The sequence below is a fragment of the Pelodiscus sinensis genome, chromosome 1 (assembly GCF_052426305.1).
Source record: "Pelodiscus sinensis isolate ZL-2025 chromosome 1, ASM5242630v1, whole genome shotgun sequence".
In the NCBI taxonomy this organism is placed as follows: Eukaryota; Metazoa; Chordata; order Testudines; family Trionychidae; genus Pelodiscus; species Pelodiscus sinensis.
This window is the reverse complement of record NC_143052.1, coordinates 10,738,791-10,758,991: the sequence shown is the minus strand read 5'-3', so window position 1 is coordinate 10,758,991 and position 20,201 is coordinate 10,738,791. Positions and strand designations below refer to the sequence as shown.

Genomic DNA, 20,201 nt, shown 5'->3' with positions numbered 1-20,201 from the left:
TATACAAGTGAAATAAGTGTGTGCTGCTAAGGCCAAATTCACCCCCTGAGGAATCCTGAAGATTGTGGGAAAGACCCTTCATGTCAGGAAAGTCCTGAGATATGCTGTGAAAGGGGAAGACCAGAAGAGAAGCCATGGCAGACGTGTAGGCATGGACCCAGTGCCTCCAAGGAACATATCAGGGCAGTGGAAGCTCTATTAGGCCATGGATTGAAATAACAGTGCAGTGACCTCCCTGTAAGTTGGCAACAGGTTATAGCTGCTTGCCCACTGCTTAGTTCCTCACACAGGAGAAAATTCGCTGGCTGAAAGCTCACACTTTTAGGAGGGAATGGGACCAGCTACCCAAATTCTCACCATCCTGGACTGAATTGAAAACCCTAAAATTGAATTTGCTGTTGCATCCTTTCAGCCAGTCTGTATCCCACCGTACTCTGTGGAGATAGGCAGTTCAGAGCACTCCTGTAAATTATGGCAGAAGGAGGGTGCGTCTACACAGCAGCGTTATTTCGGAATAACGGCCGTTGTTCCAAAACAACAATGTGAGCGTTTACACAGCAATTCTGTTATTTTGAAATAATATCGAAATAACGGATGGCTTATTCCGACTTCTGTGAACCTCATTCCACAAGGAATAACGCCTCTTTTGAAATAGCGGTAGTGTGGACGCTCCATTGTTGCTGTTTCGAAATAGCCCCTCCCCAGCGCCTTTCAAAGTAATTACTCCCTAGTGCTTACCGGGGTCTCTAAATAGAGGAAGCATATCCACATTAGGGGAGTCTGCCTGCGACTAATTTTGAGGCTTCCTGGTAGTGTAGACGTGCTATTTCGAAATAAGCTATTTTGGAGTGTTTCTTCTGGAATAGCTTATTCCAAAATAAGTGTGCAGTGTAGACGTATCCTCCGGAGAGAGAGATTTATGGGTATGGCTAAAGGAATAGAGATATCTCTTCCGCTGAGATGAGCTGGAGACTTGGCAAAGCAGAGAGATACAGCCCTAGAGGCTGTGCAGAAGGATTTTCCATGATCAGATGTGAGGCTGTGCGAGGGGAAAGGGAGGAGGCCAGTGTTCACTAGGCAGGGGGCTGTGAATCAGGCTACATAAGGGTTTTCTAAGCAATAAGTCCCATTTTTAACCGGAGCCTGGGATGAGTGGGGGACTGGTGGAGCTGTTAGCGGATGGGATTGATGTGTTAGGAAAGCAAGAAAGCAGGCAGAATTCTAGAGGCTTGGGAGCTGGAAAGCCAGAGAGCAGGGAGCTGTGATAGCGACGACAGGAGCAGATGCAGATACGGGTGAGGAACTCAGCAGGACCTCAGCATATTGCAGCCAGGAAACTTTGTGGGGATGATTTGTCGATACAGGGGGTGAGTTCAGTGTCAACGCTCTGGGCCCCAGAGATCTATGGGTGACCTTTGTGGAGGAAAGAGACAGAGGGTGTGGAGTTGTGTGAAAAGATGCTCCTCTTACCCAAGATAAATGCTTCTGCCTTTAAGATAATTAGCTGAAGGGAGTAGAGATGAAACCACAAGTACGTGGACACAGTGAAAGTGGACAGGAATGAATGATTAAGGTACCAAATGACAGTATCACTGAGTATCATCAAGTGTTCAGCAATACTAGGCCAGATGCTCAACTGGTTTCAAGGATGCAGAGTTCTTGGAAGGCCTGGGGTGGGGAGAGGGTAGAACATGACAATCCCAGGAGATGTTTGTAAGGCACCTATGTTCTGTCAGTCTGCTTTATCTGCTAACTGCTCAGCAGCACCTTGAGTTCTCCACTTTGCAGGGGCATTACAAGAACTGGGAGAAAGGCCCTGAAAACAGGGACATTCCCAGACTAAAAGAGGACCTACAATTAGGCTCCTTAATCCCTGTTTAGGAACCTAAATAAGCAAATTTTAGTACCAAAAGAAGGATTTCAGCTCCTGCATGTGGTCACCCAAAGCAGGCCCATGTCTAACTACAGAGCCTGATTTGCAGAAGAGACCAGGTCATTAGAAGTCCACATTTCAGTCCAGAATTAAGTGTGGGTTCAAACCTGGGTCTGTAAAATGAAGCACATTTTAAACATCAAGGCTATGTTATTTTTTGCCCTCTTGCATTTTCTTCTTCTTTTGATTGAGAGTGAAAAAAAATACAGAAGCCAGTGTGGGCAGGAAGTGCTATAAAATAGATGCCACTCTGACTTAAGGTGGTTAGATATTGGCTGAGGCAAATCTCCAGCTGTGTCACTTTTTTAAAAGAAAACACAGCAGGAAGTCTGCTAATCGGTACCAAAATCTTACCGAAATACAGGAACCCCCAAGCTAACGGACAAGACAAATAAGAGGCAAAAGATACCACAGTTATATCTCAGTGTAAGAGATTTCCCTCATTACTGTATGAAATGCAATTGCTGTTAAAAAGCCTTTTATGTGCCTTATAAAAAGATACGTCATCAGGTCAAATTTCATTAGAGGAAAACTAAAACTATAAGTAATATTTCCATGAAATAAAAAAATCCAATGGAAATAGTTGTTTTTAAACAGCTAGACGTTCCCTTGTGCTTTTTGCCATCCAGAAATTGTAGAGTGAGGCTAACACGGGACGTGAAATGAACTAGAAATAAAAGCAAAATTAACCAGTGTTTCTAGTTTGCCTCTCTTTGGTGTCTGCAGAAGTAGCAGAGGATTCAAACCAACCCATAAAAATTACTGATTTCCAAGGGTATGTCTACACAGCAGGGCTAAAGTCAAATAAAGCTGCGCAACTTCAGCTACGTCAATTGTGTAGTTTCAGTCAAAACAGCTTAATTGGGCTTTTGGCACTGTCTATCCAGCAGGGAGTTGAAGGAGGAACACTCCTCCTTTGACTTCCCTTACTGCTTGTGAAATGAGAGTTACCGTGAGTCGGGGTAAGAAGTCCTCCAGCTCGACATTATTTTGAAATAAAGGCTTGGAGTGTAGATGCGCTCTTTGTTATTTTGGAATAATGCTAGTTATTCCGAAATAATGCTGCTGTGTAGACGTAACCCAAAGAGGATTAATGGATAGAAACGTTCCTCTTGCCTATTAGGGGACAAGGCAAGTACCCAGCATCTGAGACAGATTCCCTTTTTGATGGGATGATCCGTATCTTGCTAGAAGTTCATCTCTCAAGGATGAAGAGATCAGTCCTGCCTTTAACATGTCAGTGTCTCTTTAAGGCTCCCAAACACACTTAGGCATGTCTCCAGCGGTCCATTTTCCAATCCCTGAGATCTCCCTTCTTCGCCAGTCGTGTGGACATCAGCGGACTGAAGCCACAAGTCAAAGCCTCAGCTGCAGTGTAGCTGCTTGGTTACTGGACCTACTGGGCTTTTGGCTGAGCAGAGGCGCTTGTGTCTTTTCTTTGCACCACAAACGTAATAGGAATGTCAGACGGAATGTCACCCTGGGTGATCTAACGAACCCTTCTGGCCTTCAACTCTGTGGCAAGGGTGGCCAAACTGTGGTTTGTGAGCCACATGCAGCTTTCAAAGTTAAAGTGCAGCTCCTGGAGCCCTCCCCCGGAAGAACAGCCATACTGAGTCAGACCGAAGGTCTATCTAGCCCAGTGTCCTGTCTGCCAACAGTGACCAGTGCCGGGTGCCCCAGAGGGAAGGATCACAACTGGGAAACCTCACGTGATCCCTCCCCTGTCATCCATTTCCAGACAAGCAGAGGCTAGGGACACCATTCCTACCCATCCTGGTTAATATCCATTGATGGACCTAACCTCCATGACTCTATCCAGCTCTTTTTTGAACCCTGTTAAAATCCTGGTCTTCACAACATCTGCTCCTTCCTATTCTCTGCCTACAAGACTAGAGGGAGCTCAGGGTTTCTGCCTTGTGGTGGGGCTAGGGGATTCTGCCAGAGAAAAGAGATGCCTGCTGAGAGTGGGGGGCACAATGTAAAGGTTCAACCCCTCTACCAGCTGAAATCACACAGCTCCTCTTTCCCTCTGTAGCCCCTCCCTGCTGCTCCCAGGTGTTAGCTCCAGGCAGCGGCAAACAGCTGGGAGCTGCAGAGAGGGGCTGTTATTTAGCTCTTTGGGGAGAGGCAGCAGCAAAAGCAGTGGCTCTCCCTACAGCTCCAGCTTCCAGCAGGCTGGCTCCAGCAGCTGCCGTGCAGGGAGGGGGCCTGGTGGCACGGATCAGGGTCAGCAAACCCTAGCAAGAATCTGGGGTGGGGCACATGACAGCGTCCCCTTCACACATTCCCTCTGACTTCTGCCCAGTGGGGAGGGGGCACCTCAGGGTTTCAACCCCATGGGGGGCATCTGCCAGGGTTCATCCCCACAAGATGCACATGCTAGGGCTAAAGGCAGGAGCAGGGCTGAAATCTCAAGGCTGGGCAGGTGCTTCCCATGTGGCTGAAGCCAGGAGACCACCCCCAGCCAACAAAACTGAAGCCTTAAGGCCTGGCAGATGCCTCTCATGAGGACTGAAGCTCTGAGCCCCAGCAGGCATGCCCTGGCTCTCGCATTTCTGAAGATGATCCTGTCTGGCTCAGAGGGCCAAGCATGTTTGGCCACCCCTGCCCTATGGCATTGCATGATCACAAAAGGAATCCAAATAACCCTGAAGACTAGCCTTATACAGCATGCCAGGCCTAGCCACGTTGCACTCCGCTGCTCTGGCAGGTCTCTAAACATAGGATCAGAGAACACTAGAGCTGGAAGGGACCTCGAGAGGTCATCGAGTCCAGTCCCCAGCCCTCATGGCAGGACCAAGCACCATCTAGACCATCCCTGACAGATGTCTATCTAACCTGCTCTTAAATATCTCCAGTGATGCAGATTCCACAACCTCCCTAGGCAACTTATTCCAGTGTTCAACCACCCTGACAGGAAGTTTTTCCTAGGCTGTGTCCAGACTCCATGCCTCCGTCGACGGAGGCATGTAGATTAGCCAGATCGGAAGAGGGAAATGAAGCCGCGATTAAAATAATCGCGGCTTCATTTAAATTTAAATGGCTGCCCCGATCTGCCGATCAGCTGTTTGTCGGCAGATCGGGAGAGTCTGGACGCGATGCCCCGACAAAGAAGCCTTTCTTCATCGACACAGGTAAGCCTCGTGAAACCAGGTTTACCTGTGTCGATGAAGAAAGGCTTCTTTGTCGGGGCATCGCGTCCAGACTCTCCCGATCTGCCGACAAACAGCTGATCGGCAGATCGGAACAGCCATTTAAATTTAAATGAAGCCGCGATTATTTTAATCGCGGCTTCATTTCCCTCTTCCGATCTGGCTAATCTACATGCCTCCGTCGACGGAGGCATGGAGTCTGGACACAGCCCCTATGTCCAACCTAAGCCTCCCTCGCTGCAGTTTAAGCCCACTGCTTCTTGCCCTATTATCAGAGGTCAAGGAGAACATTTTTTCTCCCTCCTCCTTGTAACACCCTTTTAGGTAAGGGCACCATTTCGGGCGTATGGGGGGGGGCAGCAGCCATGCACTCTGGGATGTGGCTTGCTTTTCATCCTGTTCCCTGGATGCTAAGGGAGTGAGGCGAAAGTGCTTGCATCCCGTGCATTCCTCTTACACCTGGCTGGTGAGCTCCCTTCATCAGTCAGGTGTGAGAGGCATGCATGGAATGCAAGCACTTTCCCCTCACTCCCTTAGCATCTGGGGAACGAAATGAAAAGCAAGCTGTGTCTCGGAGCGCACAGCTGGCCCCCGCCACGCCCAAAATGGCACCCTTGCTTGTAGGTACTTGAAAAGAACACAGAGACCCTCACCAGATGCTCCATAAACTATTTAAAGGGAAAATACTCATCTCTATTCTACAGTGGGCTAAAACACCTTTTCCATGTGGCAGAAGCATTCAATGCCATTTCTGGCTGAACTAGATACAGGCCAGTGGGGTGTTTGCCTGGTGCTGGGTTAGGAATCCCCTACATGCGTCAATCAAATTTGATGGTAAACGTCTTTGAGGTCTTCACCACATGGAGTCTCATTTGGTAACGTTTCCCATCCAGGACAGCCAGTTCCCCTCCATGCCCTTTCACTGCGCCTTCACCTCCCTCTAAACTGCAAATTCTGTGGCTGGCAGTGGAGATCCAGGGAATTAAAGAGCGATTCCAGTTCCCTTTCCATCCCCCCTCCCCCCACTCCAGGCAGTCTGAAAAAGGGAATGTCCCACCCAAAAGGCTTTTCAATTTTCTTCTTTTTGAAAATGGTTTAGCTCTTTTGCAATACCAGTCAATATAGACACCCAAAATGAAAATGACCAAAGAGAATTATTTATACGTGTCCCAGCACATACTCTATTGAATTTCTGCACAGGGAAAGAGACATTTTGGCCCTGATCCTCCAAGGACTAACACACATGCTCTTCTTTATTCATGGCAACTAATCCCATTGAATTTAGCTTGGGAGTTCTGACACTATGGGGCGTAAAGTTATACACGTATGGGGCCTGTAGGTCCAGCTGGGAGGCTTCTCTTTGGACACTACATTCTGTACCTACAATTCAGCTCCTGCCACAGACCAACCTACAAGCTCCTCTCCCTATTTGTGTAACACACACACCTCCTGGGCGTAGTACTGTCATGATCATGAGGGTTAGCCAGCATCCTGGGGACTACGGGGTTAACTATTTTCCTTACCTAAACCAGGTGGCAGACAGCCAATAGAAATGTAAGTAGGAATTTCAAACTGGGACAAAGGAATTTTTAGTTTTTCCCTCTTTTGTCCTGGGCAGTTTTCTCTCCAGCTGTTGAAGGGGACAGGATGTCTCCCTCTAAGAAAATACTCTTCACAGTTTGTAAGTAGGATAAAGTTTAGATAAATCCATTAGGTTTTATTGTTTTATGGTTTGGGAAATGGGATCTGATGTCTGTGTATTTAAAAATGGGTTTTGCTCTCCTTTGTAACTAAGCTTCCGACCCATGGTAGATTTCTCCTCCATGAGTATATTATTTTGTTACTGTTCCATGTAGTCATTATGCTTGCGACAGGAATGTTGTGGTGATAATAAAAGTTCTCTTTTCTTTTTATTAACCTGGTATTGGTTAATGGTTGTGTCCTGGTTTGTACTTTAGGGATGAGATTTCCCAAGTGATCTTTCCTCTGATTTCTGTATCAATACTTGGGTGGTGGCAGCAGAGATTTTATTCCCAAAATCTAGGTTAAGATTCTGGGGAAAAGTTTTATACCAAAACCCAGTAGATAAGGTTTTGGGGTACTTTTGCTGGCCCCCACTTCTGCGTTTATTGTGCCAGAGTGGGGACGGAGCCATGACAGGTACGCTGTCCTGTCTGGTGGCACTGTGATCACTCAGAGAGAGAATAATGCTCTATAGCCTTAGCAAACTGCCGGCTGGCTTTTAGCTCATACCTAGAGGCTCAGGCCCTAAGCTCTAGAGGGCCCAAGTTCAATTCCACCCTCAGATAGCTGGGGTTTGTTGGCCTTACAAGTAGGAGCTCATCCAGGCTTTAAACTGGGGAGGTGCCTGAAGCTAGGGATGTGTTTTCACAATAGGGGAAGTATGTAACCCCCACATCTGCTGGGTGTAGTGTCCTGTTCCAGATAGTGACACGGAGATCACTTAGGGCATGACTACTCTAGGAAACTATTTTGAAATAATTAAATTAAACTTAATAACTCCTGATTTTCCAAAATCAAACTAGTGAGTCCACACTACGGGGAAGCCTTGAAATTAGTCCGAGGCAGGCTCCCTTAATGCGGATGTGCTACCTCTACTTAGAACCCCAGGAAGCCCTGGGGTGGTAATTAGTTCGAATTACTCTGGGCTGTGTCTAGACTGCAGGGTATTTTCAAAAAAAGTAGCCTTTTTTTGAAAAAACTTCACCTGCGTCTAGACTACAGCTGCATTCTTTCGAAATTAAATCGAAAGAACGCAGCTTTTCTTTCGACGGCGGTACTCCTCATTTCACGAGGAAGAACGCCTTTTTTCGAAAGTGCTCTTTTGAAAAAAGGCATTCTTGAATGCAAACAGGGCTTTTTCAAAAGAGAACATCCAGACTGCCTGGGTGCTCTCTTTCGAAAAAGCGGCTTGCTTTTTCGAAAGTACTGCTTGCAGTCTAGACATTCGTTTTTGAAAGAGGCTTTTTCGAAAGTATCTTTCAAAAAAGCCTCTTTCGAAAGAGGCTTGCAGTCTAGACGTATCCCTGGGGAGTAGTTATTTCAAAATAGCAGCACCAGAGCATACATACTACTGTTATTTCGAAATAACTATTTTGAAATTAGCATTATTCCTCGAGGAAAGCAGGAGTACAGATTTCAAAATAAGCGTCCTGTTATTTCGAAATAATGGGCTTGGTAATGTGGAGACTCCACTTATTAATTTGACCTAAGAGGGGTTATTTCGAAATAAAGTCCTAGTATAGACCAGGAACTACAGATGGAATAACAAGTCTGCTCTACAGGCAGCTGCCTTGCAGCTGTATGATAGATTCTTGTGTACTAAGCTTTAGATGTCCAAAGTTTGATTCCACCCGCAGATGACCAGAGTCTCTCCATGTTGCATTTGCAGACACAGATAGGAAAGCTAAAGGCACTAATGCTTGGATTTGTGCCCTCCTCTAACTTTGCAGCTGTCATTTTGCTAGCAACATTGAGAGAATTCATGTCATATCAATATTGCTGGAAATGTATCCCATCCTCTCTACAAACTGTGAGCTAAAATTTTATAAAATCTCACCTTGGTTACACCTTGATTCAGCAAAACACTTCAGCCCACGCTTAAGCAACACTGAAGTCAACAAAGCATGAGATTGTGTGCTTTGCTGAACAAGGGCCATAGTCTGTACATCCTGCACTGGTCACATTTATTTGCTTAAGATCATGAACTTCATTGCCTTCTAGTATAGTCGAGAAAGAGTTTTCCCACCTGTCTTCCTGGGTCTGAGGATTTCATTGCATTTGTGGCTGGAGACCAGGGCCAAACCATCTTCAAAAAATGTAGCTGCCGAGTAAGTTTATGCAGTCATCAGGGTAGGTGGCATTTTAGGGGGGTTTGTGGATCACAGGGGGGCCTAAAACTGGGACATAGATGCCTACGTCCCTTTTGTGGATCTGCGCCTAAATCTCTCTGGGCATGTCTACACTAGGAAACTATTTTGAAATAACCAAAATTGATTTAATAACTCCCAAAATAACAAAATCGAAATAGTGTGTCCTCACTACAGGGAAGCCTCGGAATTAGTCCGAGGCAGACTCCGTTAATGTGGATGCACTTCCTCGACTTAGAGCCCCAGGAAGCACTGGGGAGTAATTAGTTTGAATAACTCTGGGGAGTAGTTATTTCAAAATAGCAGCAGTGGAGCATCCACACTTCCGCGATTTCAAAATAACTATTTTGAAATTAGCGTTATTCCCTGAGGAAAGCAGGAGTACAGATTTTGAAATAAGCGGCCCATTACCTCAAAATAACAGGCTTGGTAGTGTGGACGCTCCACTTATTAATTCAACCTACGGGGGATTATTTCAAAATAAAGCCCTGGTGTAGACCAGGGCTCTGTGCCTCAATCCCCTTCTGTAAAATGGGGATAATAACACTGCTGTAGTTCATTGGGATGCAGCAAGGCTAAATGTATTACAGACTGTGATCTACTCAGATGGCATGTTGATGGGAGCCATATAAACACCTTAGATCCATAGTTCTGTCTGTGAAATCTGGATTTAAGTTCCCAGCTCCTCCACAGACTTCCTGTGTAACATTGGGAAGTCAGCAAATCCATTTGTGCTTAATTCCCTATCTGTGAAATTGAGAATTCCCCTGTCCCCATCTTCCTCATTAGCATGGAGGATAAGTTCTTCAGGGGCAGAAGTTGCATCTTAACATTGCAATGGGAGCCATATGGTGTAGCTGTCATCTGCCACCGTTACAGCTCTCCTGGACCATGCCATGATATCTGCCAGAGGCCCAACCCTGTCCTGCCCCAAGCTTTCCAAGTAGTTAATAAAGTAGTGTTTTTGCATAGGCATTTAGCTACAGAAAATAGGAGGATGCTAGAAGTTGGATCTGGAGCAAAGGATTAGATCATCCAACTTTCCCCTGTGCTAAGACTGGGCATATACCATACGCCCGCTGCTTTCATGAAGTAATCAGTGCCTGCTCTTTGTCTGCCCTCCAGGGGCTTTTGTGGAGACGTCACACATTTCTGTGAGTCTTACCGGGGGAGAAAGGGTGTGTCTCTAGTTCTTGTTTGTTGTAAAGAAATGGAATTGAAGGCTAGTGTGGGCAACACAAAAGACTCGTGCAGATCCCTGGTGAAAGGTGCCCTAGACACAATGTTTCCTTCAGCTGCAGAAGGCCCCCACAAGCATGTAAAATAGCCTCTTTCATTGGCTCATGATTGCATGGATTGCCCATGGCATTTCAATGTCTAGAACCTCTGGGTGATCAATTGGGCTTAGAGAAAGTTTCCTGCATATCCCCAAACCAGGGCTCCAGGGTTTTATAACTAATAAATGTAAGTGTCTCTAAAATTGATTTTCTATGCTGACAAGATGTGGAAGTCACTTACTGTGCAGCCACTCAAAGCTACAACAAATGTGATGTTCCACTGGGACAGAGGGTTTCCGACTCTCCAATAGAATACAGATCTTGTTCCTAAAACTGATGATGTGAGAGGTGTGGGCCCTATGTCTGGTACTGATTTGAAATCTTATCCCTCTTCAAAAAAAATTTTTTAATTGATCTTTAGCAATAAATATGGTCCATCATGCTGACAGTAAAGTAACTGCATCACGGCAGGGAAATTACACTAGTGATGAATTTAGCCAAAATACTTTTCACCTACGTGAAGTTTTTCTAATTATTTGACAAATATGAGTTAGCTACCTTTGAGGGATTTCTATGCCAAGAAGATCTAGATCAGTATTTAGTTTGCTTCGCTGATTTTCATGCTCAAAGATTCCCAAAGTACTGTATTATATTTTTTAGTCATGCAGTGACTGTAAGCTGGTGGTGCTCAGCGTGTGGGCAGTGGACCACTAATAGTGATTACAGCCTTTCTTGGTAGCCCATAGTGGATTGTTTTGAGAACTAAGCGGCTGGGAATTAAGTGTTGGAATGTGTATCCTCTAAGGCATGGGTTCCCAAACTGGAGGGCGTGAAGAAATTCTGTGGGGGGGGCTCGAGGCAACCCAACCCTCCCGCCTCCATCAAGTTTTGCTGCCCCAGTCAGTTCCTTTTTTTTTTGCTCAATAAGTTTTGCTGCTATTTTGGGGGGGGAAGGCATGAGGGTTTTTCAAAAATCAAAAAGGGGGCGTGATGCCGAAAAGTTTGGGAACCACTGCTCTAAGGCATCTTTCTCTTGCCCATCATTAGCAGGCTGAAAAAAAATGGAGAACTGCCGGTGTCAACAAATGCAAAGTGGAAACAAACTCTACTGTGCTGTTTATACAACAGATTCATCCCCTCTCTCCCATTGGGCAGGGCCAACTTCTAAGGAGGTGGATTTCTACCGACTTCATATTTGCACAGGCATGAGCAGAAGATTTCAGACATTCTGACTGCCAGCCCCAGGCTGTGTTAAGGCTCCTGTTAGCTTCTCCTCAAGCACATTGCTTTGCGCAGGTGTTTTTAGTTAAATCTTGCTGCCAGAATTCCTCAGGGTAGTTTTTTCCTCTCTCCATTTAGCAAGGCTTCATATTTCAGGGGTGTAGGAAAGGTGTGACTAATTGAAGACAAAGAGAGGAGAACAATGCCTTTGTTCCTTAGGGTGAGGTGACGGTCTATTTGGATGGGGTTTCTCCACCAATCAAGACTAAGTCACTTCTCTTCCTGGGGACCCCATCTTCTTTCATATCCTGGATCTCACTCCTAATAAGTAACATTGGAGGAGGTTATCTAGTGGACTTTTGGTGCTGCCCGGTAGCTGTTCTCTTCAGCTGTGTCTAGACTGGCCAGTTTTTCCGGAAAATCAGCCGCTTTTCCGGAAAAACTTGCCAGCTATCTACACTGGCCACTTGAATTTCCGCAAAAGCACTGACTTCCTACTGTAAGAAATCAGTGCTTTTTGCGGAAATACTATGCTGCTCCCGTTCGGGCAAAAGTCCGTTTTTGCGCAAAACTTTTGCGCTAAAGGACCAGTGTAGACAGCTGAGATTTGTTTTGCACAAAAAAGCCCCGATCGTGAAAATGGCGATCAGGGCTTTTTTGCGCAAAAGCGCATTTAGATTGGCCACGGATGCTTTTCCGCAAAAAGTGCTTTTGTGGAAAAGCGTTCATGCCAATCTAGACGCTCTTTTCCGAAAGTGCTTTTAATGGAAAACTTTTCCGTTAAAAGCATTTCCGGAAAATCATGCCAGTCTAGACGTAGCCTTCCTGTTTGTTGCCATGCAAACCTATCCAAGTCTGAGTTAGTAATGAGTGTCCCTCAAGGACTTTCTAATGCAAAAGTCTCCCCAAGCGGTTGGTGCCAAGACCTGAGGTGGATGGTGCTAAATCCCTGAATTATCCTGCAGAACAGAAACTAAATGACAATATTTCAGACACTTCAACCTGTGATTTACCCTCCCCAGTACTTCCTGCTAAATCTACAAATCACCGGTGCTTTGGGAAATGCTTTCTCCCACTCGAGGGCTACATCGCACACCGAGATCTTTTAGAGGAGCCTGTGGATGGTCTTTCCAAGTCCGACCATCGTCTGTGCATTGCCGGCTCTTTCTTTCTCCTAGGCATAAGGCCCCTCTTATGATATCGGAAGGACTTTCCACTTTATAGGATGTAGTACCCAAGTGCCTGTGTGATGCCTCACAGAGTTCAGTCTATGACTTAGCCCAGTGGTTCTCAAAGTGTGGTCCATGGATCACTAGTGGTCCATGACTATTTTGCAGTTGGGCCACAGGCTCGGGGCTCACCCCTCTGCAGCAGAGAGCCTGCGCTCATGCTCCAGCCCTGCACCTCTCCCCACCGAGAGGTGGGAGCACCAGCTCCCTGCTGTGGGGTGGGGGGATGAGCCTCGCTGGCCGGATCTGGCTTGTGGGGAAGGGAAGCGGCTCCACACACTGCCATCCCTTCCCCCCCAGCTGGGGGAATAGCAGCACAGGAAACCACTTGCCTGGAGGCTTTTGCCATTGCTCTCATTGGCCAGAAATGCAGCCAATGGAAGCAATGGGGAGGCGCTGCCTGGGGGTGATGGAAGGCATGGAGCCAGGTAAGCGCCCCCATTCCCATCGTGCTAAAATCCCACACCCCATCCCCCTCACACCTCTCCTACCAAGACCCCACACCCTCCCCTCACTCCTGCACTTGCCTCCTGCCCATAGTCCCACCCTCACGCCGTTCCTGCACCATCCCTCCCACCCAGTCCCCCCCCGCTTTGGCCTGCTCCTGTACCTTACCTCTCACCCATTACTCCCCACCCTCAGCCTGCTCCTGCACCTGCCTCCCTCCAAGACCCCTGAACCACGATTCCACTCCTGCACCCTACCTCCCAGCCAGACTCCCATTACCAGCCCACTACTGCACATTACTTTCTGGCCAGACCCACACCTCCACCCGCTCCTGCATCCATTTTGTCATCATGGGTGGTTGGCTGGTGGTCCATGGAAAGGTCTGCATTGAGCAGGGTGGAACGCAGGCCAAAAGTTTGAGAACCCCGACATAGCCAGATGAGCAGCGACACAAGCCAAAGGTCACAGTGCACTTTAGCTAAAATTGGGAGCAGAACTTTCGCAATAAGGTCAGGCTTGGTAAGACTCATTTGAGGAATCCCTTAATGAACCCCTTACAGGGGCGGCCCATCTATATAGGCAAACTAGGCGGTCGCCTAGGGCTCCAACTTAAATGGGGCGCCAAATGGTGATGCAATATCGAGGGGTTTGGAGGCGGGGGCACCAATTGCATGGTTTGCCTATGGTGCCAGTTGCAGGTAGCTAGTCTAGGGCCACACCTGATCCCTTATATATCTAGCAGCAAACAATCACGTTCTGTTACCCAGGCAAGAAAAAAAAGCATGTCCCAGTCCTCCAAGATGCTGAGATGTGAGTCTTTGGTGCCTTTGAAAAAGCAGACCAGAAGCACTAGCCTCAAAGCATGTTTCAATCCCCTAATTGCAGATGTTTGCCTTCATTTTCCAAACCAGGAAGAAGAGGGTCTTACCATAGTTAGATGACAAGAGGATCTGCCTGAAGCTGGGGTTCAGGGCATGGTCATGCTCTTACAGAGACTCCTTCTGAGGGCTGCAGTCACCCAGGACTTCTGCACAGCGTGGGGGGGATGAAATCTCATCTCTCCAAATTGCCTGGTAAGACGATAGCCATGCTAGCAAATGGTTTTGACCGGATTTGGCTTCAACTCCCCACGTTAGCCTATGTCATTCATTCTCCTCTCTCCCCCCTCCTTCCACAGAGAGTTAAAGGCAGCCCGGTCACAGGGACAGTGACAATGGTTCTTTCACATGAGACACAACAGTGACATTGCTCCGTGTTTACTACTGATGCGATGAAAAGGAAAACCCCTCCCGGTAGCGACTGACCTTTTTTTTCAGTGAAATTCCATTTACAGGTAAGAAAAATGTCTCTGTTTACCCTATTCCCTTCCATGACCTTTGAGGTCCACTGGGTTGTTTTTGCTGTCAATCCATAGGGGCCCTGGAGGCCGAATGATATCAGCTGTCAGCTCTGGACTCTGAGATTTATTTCATGGAGGCTCCGGTTTGGCCATCTGAGCACAGTGCAAGGGGTTTCCTTCTATCCAGCCTGATGATTGGTGCTGCCACTGAGCAGTTCAAAAGGCAGCAAGAAGTTACAGGCAGGGATTTGTGGACCATGTGTATGTGTGAATTCTCTTCATATTAGGCTTTTGTGCTGCTGCCCATGACCATACCTGGGCACTTTTTATGCCAAAATTGATCAGCAATATCAAAGCCCCTAGTGAACTTTATATGGCCTCTGGCACGTCTTACTTTTCAGCTTATAAAAAGCTCTGCTTGGGAGAAGGCATTTGTGTGTATAAGTGAGATGTGGTGGAAGTTCTTCTGAATGTTGTTCTGGTCAGGGTGGAAACATTTTATGCCGTAGGAAAGTTTTTCAGTGTTTTCTAAAATTGGTCAGATTCTGGATTCAGCCAATCTTGTCTGGAAATTCATTCCACAGTCAGATCTCTTAAACTGTGGAGACTTGGCCTCCAGTGCTCACACACTTAGTTCTGGGCATTATGATTTTCATTATCCGAGAAAAGCACAATGGTTTAGGTGGTTCACAGATGGAAATGCATTCTGATATATCAGGAGGACCTAGTCCGTTACTGGCTCTGGTAACTAGACAAAAACATTAATGGGCAGCTGAAATGTATTGGGAGACATTGGGAAAGCCCAGACCAGTATGCTGAGTTTCCACACTTTGTACAGGACCTAGATACTACATTGATGGCCAGCAATAACCCTGTAAATAGTTTTTCGATGGACGTGTTTAGCACTTTGCTATATCTTTACAATGCAAGCCATAGTATAGCTACAGTAGGAGAACAAATACATTTCTTTTGGGCTTTGTGGTATTTCATGGTGGCATAATGAATTTTAGGCCATGGCTACACTACAAAATTAAGATGACTTAACTTACATCAGCGTACAGCTGCTGCAGTAATTACATTGCTTGTGCATGTCTACACTTGGCACCTTGTGTTGGAGGTTCATGTCCTCAACCAGGAGAACTTGTATCAATGTACTGTCAATGTGGGGCATTGTGGGACAGTAAGGGCGTGTCTACACAGCAAGACTAAAGCCAAAATAAGCTACGCAACTTGAGCTATATCAATTGCGTAGCTGAAGTCAAAATAGTTTATTTTGGCTTTTGACACTGTCGACACAGCAGGAATCCAAGTTAGAGCACTCTTCCTCTGATTTCCCTTACTCTTCGTAAAATGAGGGTTACAGGAGTCAGAGTAAGAAGTCTTCCAGCTTGACATTGTTTCAACATTATGTCAAAATAACTGCTTGCTTTGTAGATGTGCACTGTGTTATTTCAGAATAACTTCAGTTACTCTGAAATAATGCTGTGTAGACACAGCCTAAGAGTTGACATAAACAGCACAGTGCCCATGCTGACATTGTGTCAACCTAACTACATTGACTTTGACTCTACATCACTCATGAAGGTGGAGTTATTACATTGGCATAGCAGAGCAGTAAAATCGCATTGGTGGGGATAATATTTAAATGGAGATACTTCTATAGTTAGGTTGACATGAGCTGCCTTGTGTCAACCTAACTCCTTAGCGTCGCCCAGGCCTTAGATGTCTATAGACAAATTCAAGGAATGTGGGGAATCAACAGGAAAAATTGGAAGCATTATACATAAGATAAACTATGGCTCACTTGATGTCACATTAAAACTTGGTCAGCTAAATCTCATGACTGAAATATGGTATAGACGGGTGTAGCTAATTCAGGAAGACCATAGTCAAAGAATGCATGAATCCATGGCTTGCTGTCAAACTGAGAGGACATATCTAGGGGAGTTCTGCAAGGGTCTGTCAGTTTTTGACATTGACATTAATTATTTTAAAATGATTGCTTGCATATCACCAACAGACCCTAGTAGTCTGTGGGCGGAACCGAACCTAGAACCTCTGTAGCTTAGACCACGAGCCCCTACCACATGAGCTAAAAAAAACAGATCATTATTTCCCCTGCCATGGTTTTGGTGCCACTAGATAGGACAGTGCACCACACACAGGAGGTGTGCAGGTTACACTTGGATGGCATCAAATTGGGAGGTGCTGTTACTGCTTTGTAGCCTAGGAATAAAAATCAAAAGCTTTGACAAGTTGTAGAAAATTGTTCTGGAATCAAAAAAACTAAATTCAGTAAAAGACAAGTGCAAACTATTACACTTAAGGAGGCAAAATCACATGCATAGCAACATAATGGTGAGTAGCTGGTTAGAACTTCTGAAAAGGCTCTGGGGCTATACAGGTAGTCCCCGAGTTACGCGGATCTGACTTACGTCGGATCCGCAGTTACGAACGGGGATTTTCTCACCCCGGAGGACTCGAGCGGCGGGACGTCTGGTCCCGCCGCCCGCCTCCTCCGGGGCGAGAAAAGCTGCTCCCCGTCTCCCTGGTCTGCTGCGGGAGCCAGCAGACCAGGGAGACGGGGAGCAAAGCGGCGCAGGACCCGGGACCGGACCCGCGGCCGCTTCCAGATCAGCTGGAAGCACCGCGGGTCCGGCCCCGTGTCCTGCGCCGCTTTGCTCAGCGTCTCCCTGGTCTGCAGACCAGGGAGACGCTGAGCAAAGCCGTGGAGGACCCGGCCCGACCCGCGGGGCTTCCAGATCAGCTGGAAGCACCGCGGGTCCGGCCCGGGTCCTGCGCCGCTTTGCTCAGCGTCTCCCTGGTCTGCTGGGGGGGGACGCAGCTAGTGCCCCCCCCAGCAGACCAGGGAGATGTGGAGCAAAGCCCCCGGGTAGAGCAGGTGGGGCGCTGTGGTAGAGCAGGTGGGGCGCTGCCGGTTGGTCCCGCAGCACCGCTCCTTGGTGCTACTGGACCAACCCAGCAGCACCCAAGCTGCTCTACCCCAGGCGTCCCCAAGTTAGCCGCTGCTGAAACTGACCAGCGGCTGGCTACAGGAAGCCCGAGGCAGAGTTGCTCTGCCCCAGGCTTCCTGGAATCAGCTGCTGATCAGTTTCAGCAGCAGCTGACTTGGGGGCGCCTGGGGTTCTTAAGTTGAATCTGTATGTAAGTCAGAACTGGTGTCCAGATTCAGCGGCTGAATCTGGATGCCAGTTCCGACTTACATACAGATTCAACTTAAGAACAAACCTACAGTCCCTATCTTGTACGTAACCCGGGGACTGCCTGTAGTTGATCACAATTTCAATGAGTCACCAGTATGAGGTAGTAGCAAAAAAAAGGCTAATATTTTTAGATGTATTAAGAGGAGTTAATAAGACATAGGAGGTTAATTGTTCCACCTCTACTTGGCACTGATGAGGTCTCACCTGTAATATTGTGTTTGAGCACCACACATGAGGAAAGACAAATAGGAGAGAATCTAGAGAGTAATAAGCAGGATAATACGTCTAGAAAATCTACCATATAAGGAAAGGTTTAAAACCTGGGCATGTTTAGACTTGAGAAAAGAAGACCAAGAGGGCACTTGATAACAATCTTCTAATATATGTTCAGATCTGTCTTGAAGAGGATGTGATCCATTGTTCTCCATGTCCACTGAAAATAGGACAAGAACTCCTGGCTTGATGTTCAGCAAGGGAGATTTAGGTTAGATATTAGGAACATCTTTCTGACTATAAGGATAATTAAGCCCTGGAATGGAGTCTGTGGGATTCCCATCAATGGAGGACGAGAGAGACTAACACCTGTCAGAGATGGTCTAAGTTTGTTTGGTACTGTCTCGGTGCGGCGAGGTGGCTTAGATGACCTCTTGAGGTTCCTTCCAGCCCTACATTTCTATGAATCCATAAGTGTTCTCCTCCTTCGCCTCCCACAAGTGCTGGATCCAGTGAGCAGAATTTTCTCTTCAAAGGTTTGCCAGCCAGTCAGAGCCAGTTACCCAGTGTTCTGAATGCCTGGCACCATTTCCACGTGGCATATAAATAGTGCGTTAATGTTTCACAGTGTCACGTGTATCTGGCAGGTTTCCAATAGATGGTTGCTCCCAAAACTCAGGATTGTCTCACAATGTTTTTGTTTTGTGAGAGTGTGACTGCCCATAAACTACAGGACAGGCAGAAATATGCCTTGGTTTCACTATTTCTGTACTTCCAAGGTCTGGTTACGTGTGAGATGATGTTGAGGCTCCTCTGAAGCCAGCTGAGTGCATTTCCAGCAAGTGTCTTGTGACCAGTTAAGTCATGCATTGAAATCAACACGTCCAGTGACATTGCTTCATTGATGCATAGCCTCGTGGCCAGCTTGTGCTAGTCCAGCCTATTGCTAGGCAGAAGAGGAAATCATAAACCCCCTGTTTGGATGGATAACTAGCTGCTAGATTAGCCCCCAGTTACCAGTGGTAAATTGCTAGTTAAAACAGTGGGAATTTTTAGACTCCCCCAAATATCATTTCTCTTTTCCTTGACACAGGACCTGTCATGTCACCCTTTCTTCGGATTGGTTTATCAAACTATGACAGCGGCCCCTATCTGCCATCACAAGGGGAAGTGATTAATCCTTACTGTGCCGTGGTAGTCAAAGAAGCCGAGGAATCAGGTAAGCATGTACATGCTAAGACATATATGTTATATGGCTGTTATAGCTGCTTGCCTCTCTGCATTTCTGCTTGTATGCACGGCATGTTTTGAGATCCATATATGGATTCCTAGATTACAAAAACAATCGTATTCTGTAGAATTATTCCCCCATGGTGCACAGGGGCTTTCAAGAAGGGATGTTAAAATGCATTTATTTATGTAAACGTGTAGCTGCTGAAAATTGCAGTCCAGAAAAGTCCTCATCGCTACTATGCGTTCATAGATGCTACAAGAACAGATCCCAGCATGCATTGCTCCAGAATTAGCTAACCTGAGTCACATGCTTTCATTTGTATTCAGATTAGGTGCAGATTAACAATAGACCCCCTGTGTGTCTCTGAGATACACCAGGATCACTTAAAATGGTCGTTTCCTTTTTAGAGATACAGCCTGGTGCTGCCATGTCTCTGTTTGAAAAAGCCTGGGAAATATCTCTCAACCCGGCTGAATCGTTCAAAACTGAATATAGAATCATAGAACACTAGGTCTCCATTTTCAGGTGAGGATCTCCCTGGCTTCCTGTTAGAAGTGCTTTAGAATCAATGGTGCAACATGGCCTATGGTGAGGCATTGTTCAGGATAGGCCAGGAGAGCACAGCTGTGAGTAGCTCTGTCTTTGTCATGGAGATCATTGAATCATAGAACACTGGAACTGGAAGGGACCTCATGAGGTCATCAAGTCCAATCTCTTGCCCTCATGGCAGGACCAAGCATCATCTAGATCATCCCTGATAAATGTCTATCCAACCTGCTCTTAAATATCTCCAGTGATGGAGATTCCACAACCTCCCTGGGCAATTTATTCCAGTATTTAACTACCCTGACAATTAGGAAGCTTTTCCTAATGTCCAACCTAAACCTCCCTTGATGCAGTGTAAGCTCATTGCTTCTTGTTCTATCCTCAGAGACCAATAAGAACAATTTTTCTCCCTCCTTCCTGTATCACTCTTTTAAAATACTAGAAAACCGCTATCGTTCCCTCTCCGTCACCTCTTTTCTAAACTAAACAAGCC

At 46.6% G+C, this 20,201-nt stretch overlaps 1 protein-coding gene across 1 annotated transcript in view; it reads left to right on the top strand.

Annotated features, from left to right (window-relative positions):
- The window catches only part of PRKCQ (protein kinase C theta), a 93,225-nt gene that overhangs the window by 10,637 nt on the left and 62,387 nt on the right, over positions 1-20,201 (top strand). Inside the window, exons 2-4 of the mRNA XM_089778216.1 lie at positions 14,064-14,225; positions 14,330-14,485; positions 19,022-19,147. Of these exons, the coding sequence (XP_089634342.1) occupies positions 19,030-19,147 (118 nt within the window). The 5' untranslated portion in view covers positions 14,064-14,225; positions 14,330-14,485; positions 19,022-19,029. The remainder of the gene's footprint in view (positions 1-14,063; positions 14,226-14,329; positions 14,486-19,021; positions 19,148-20,201) is intronic.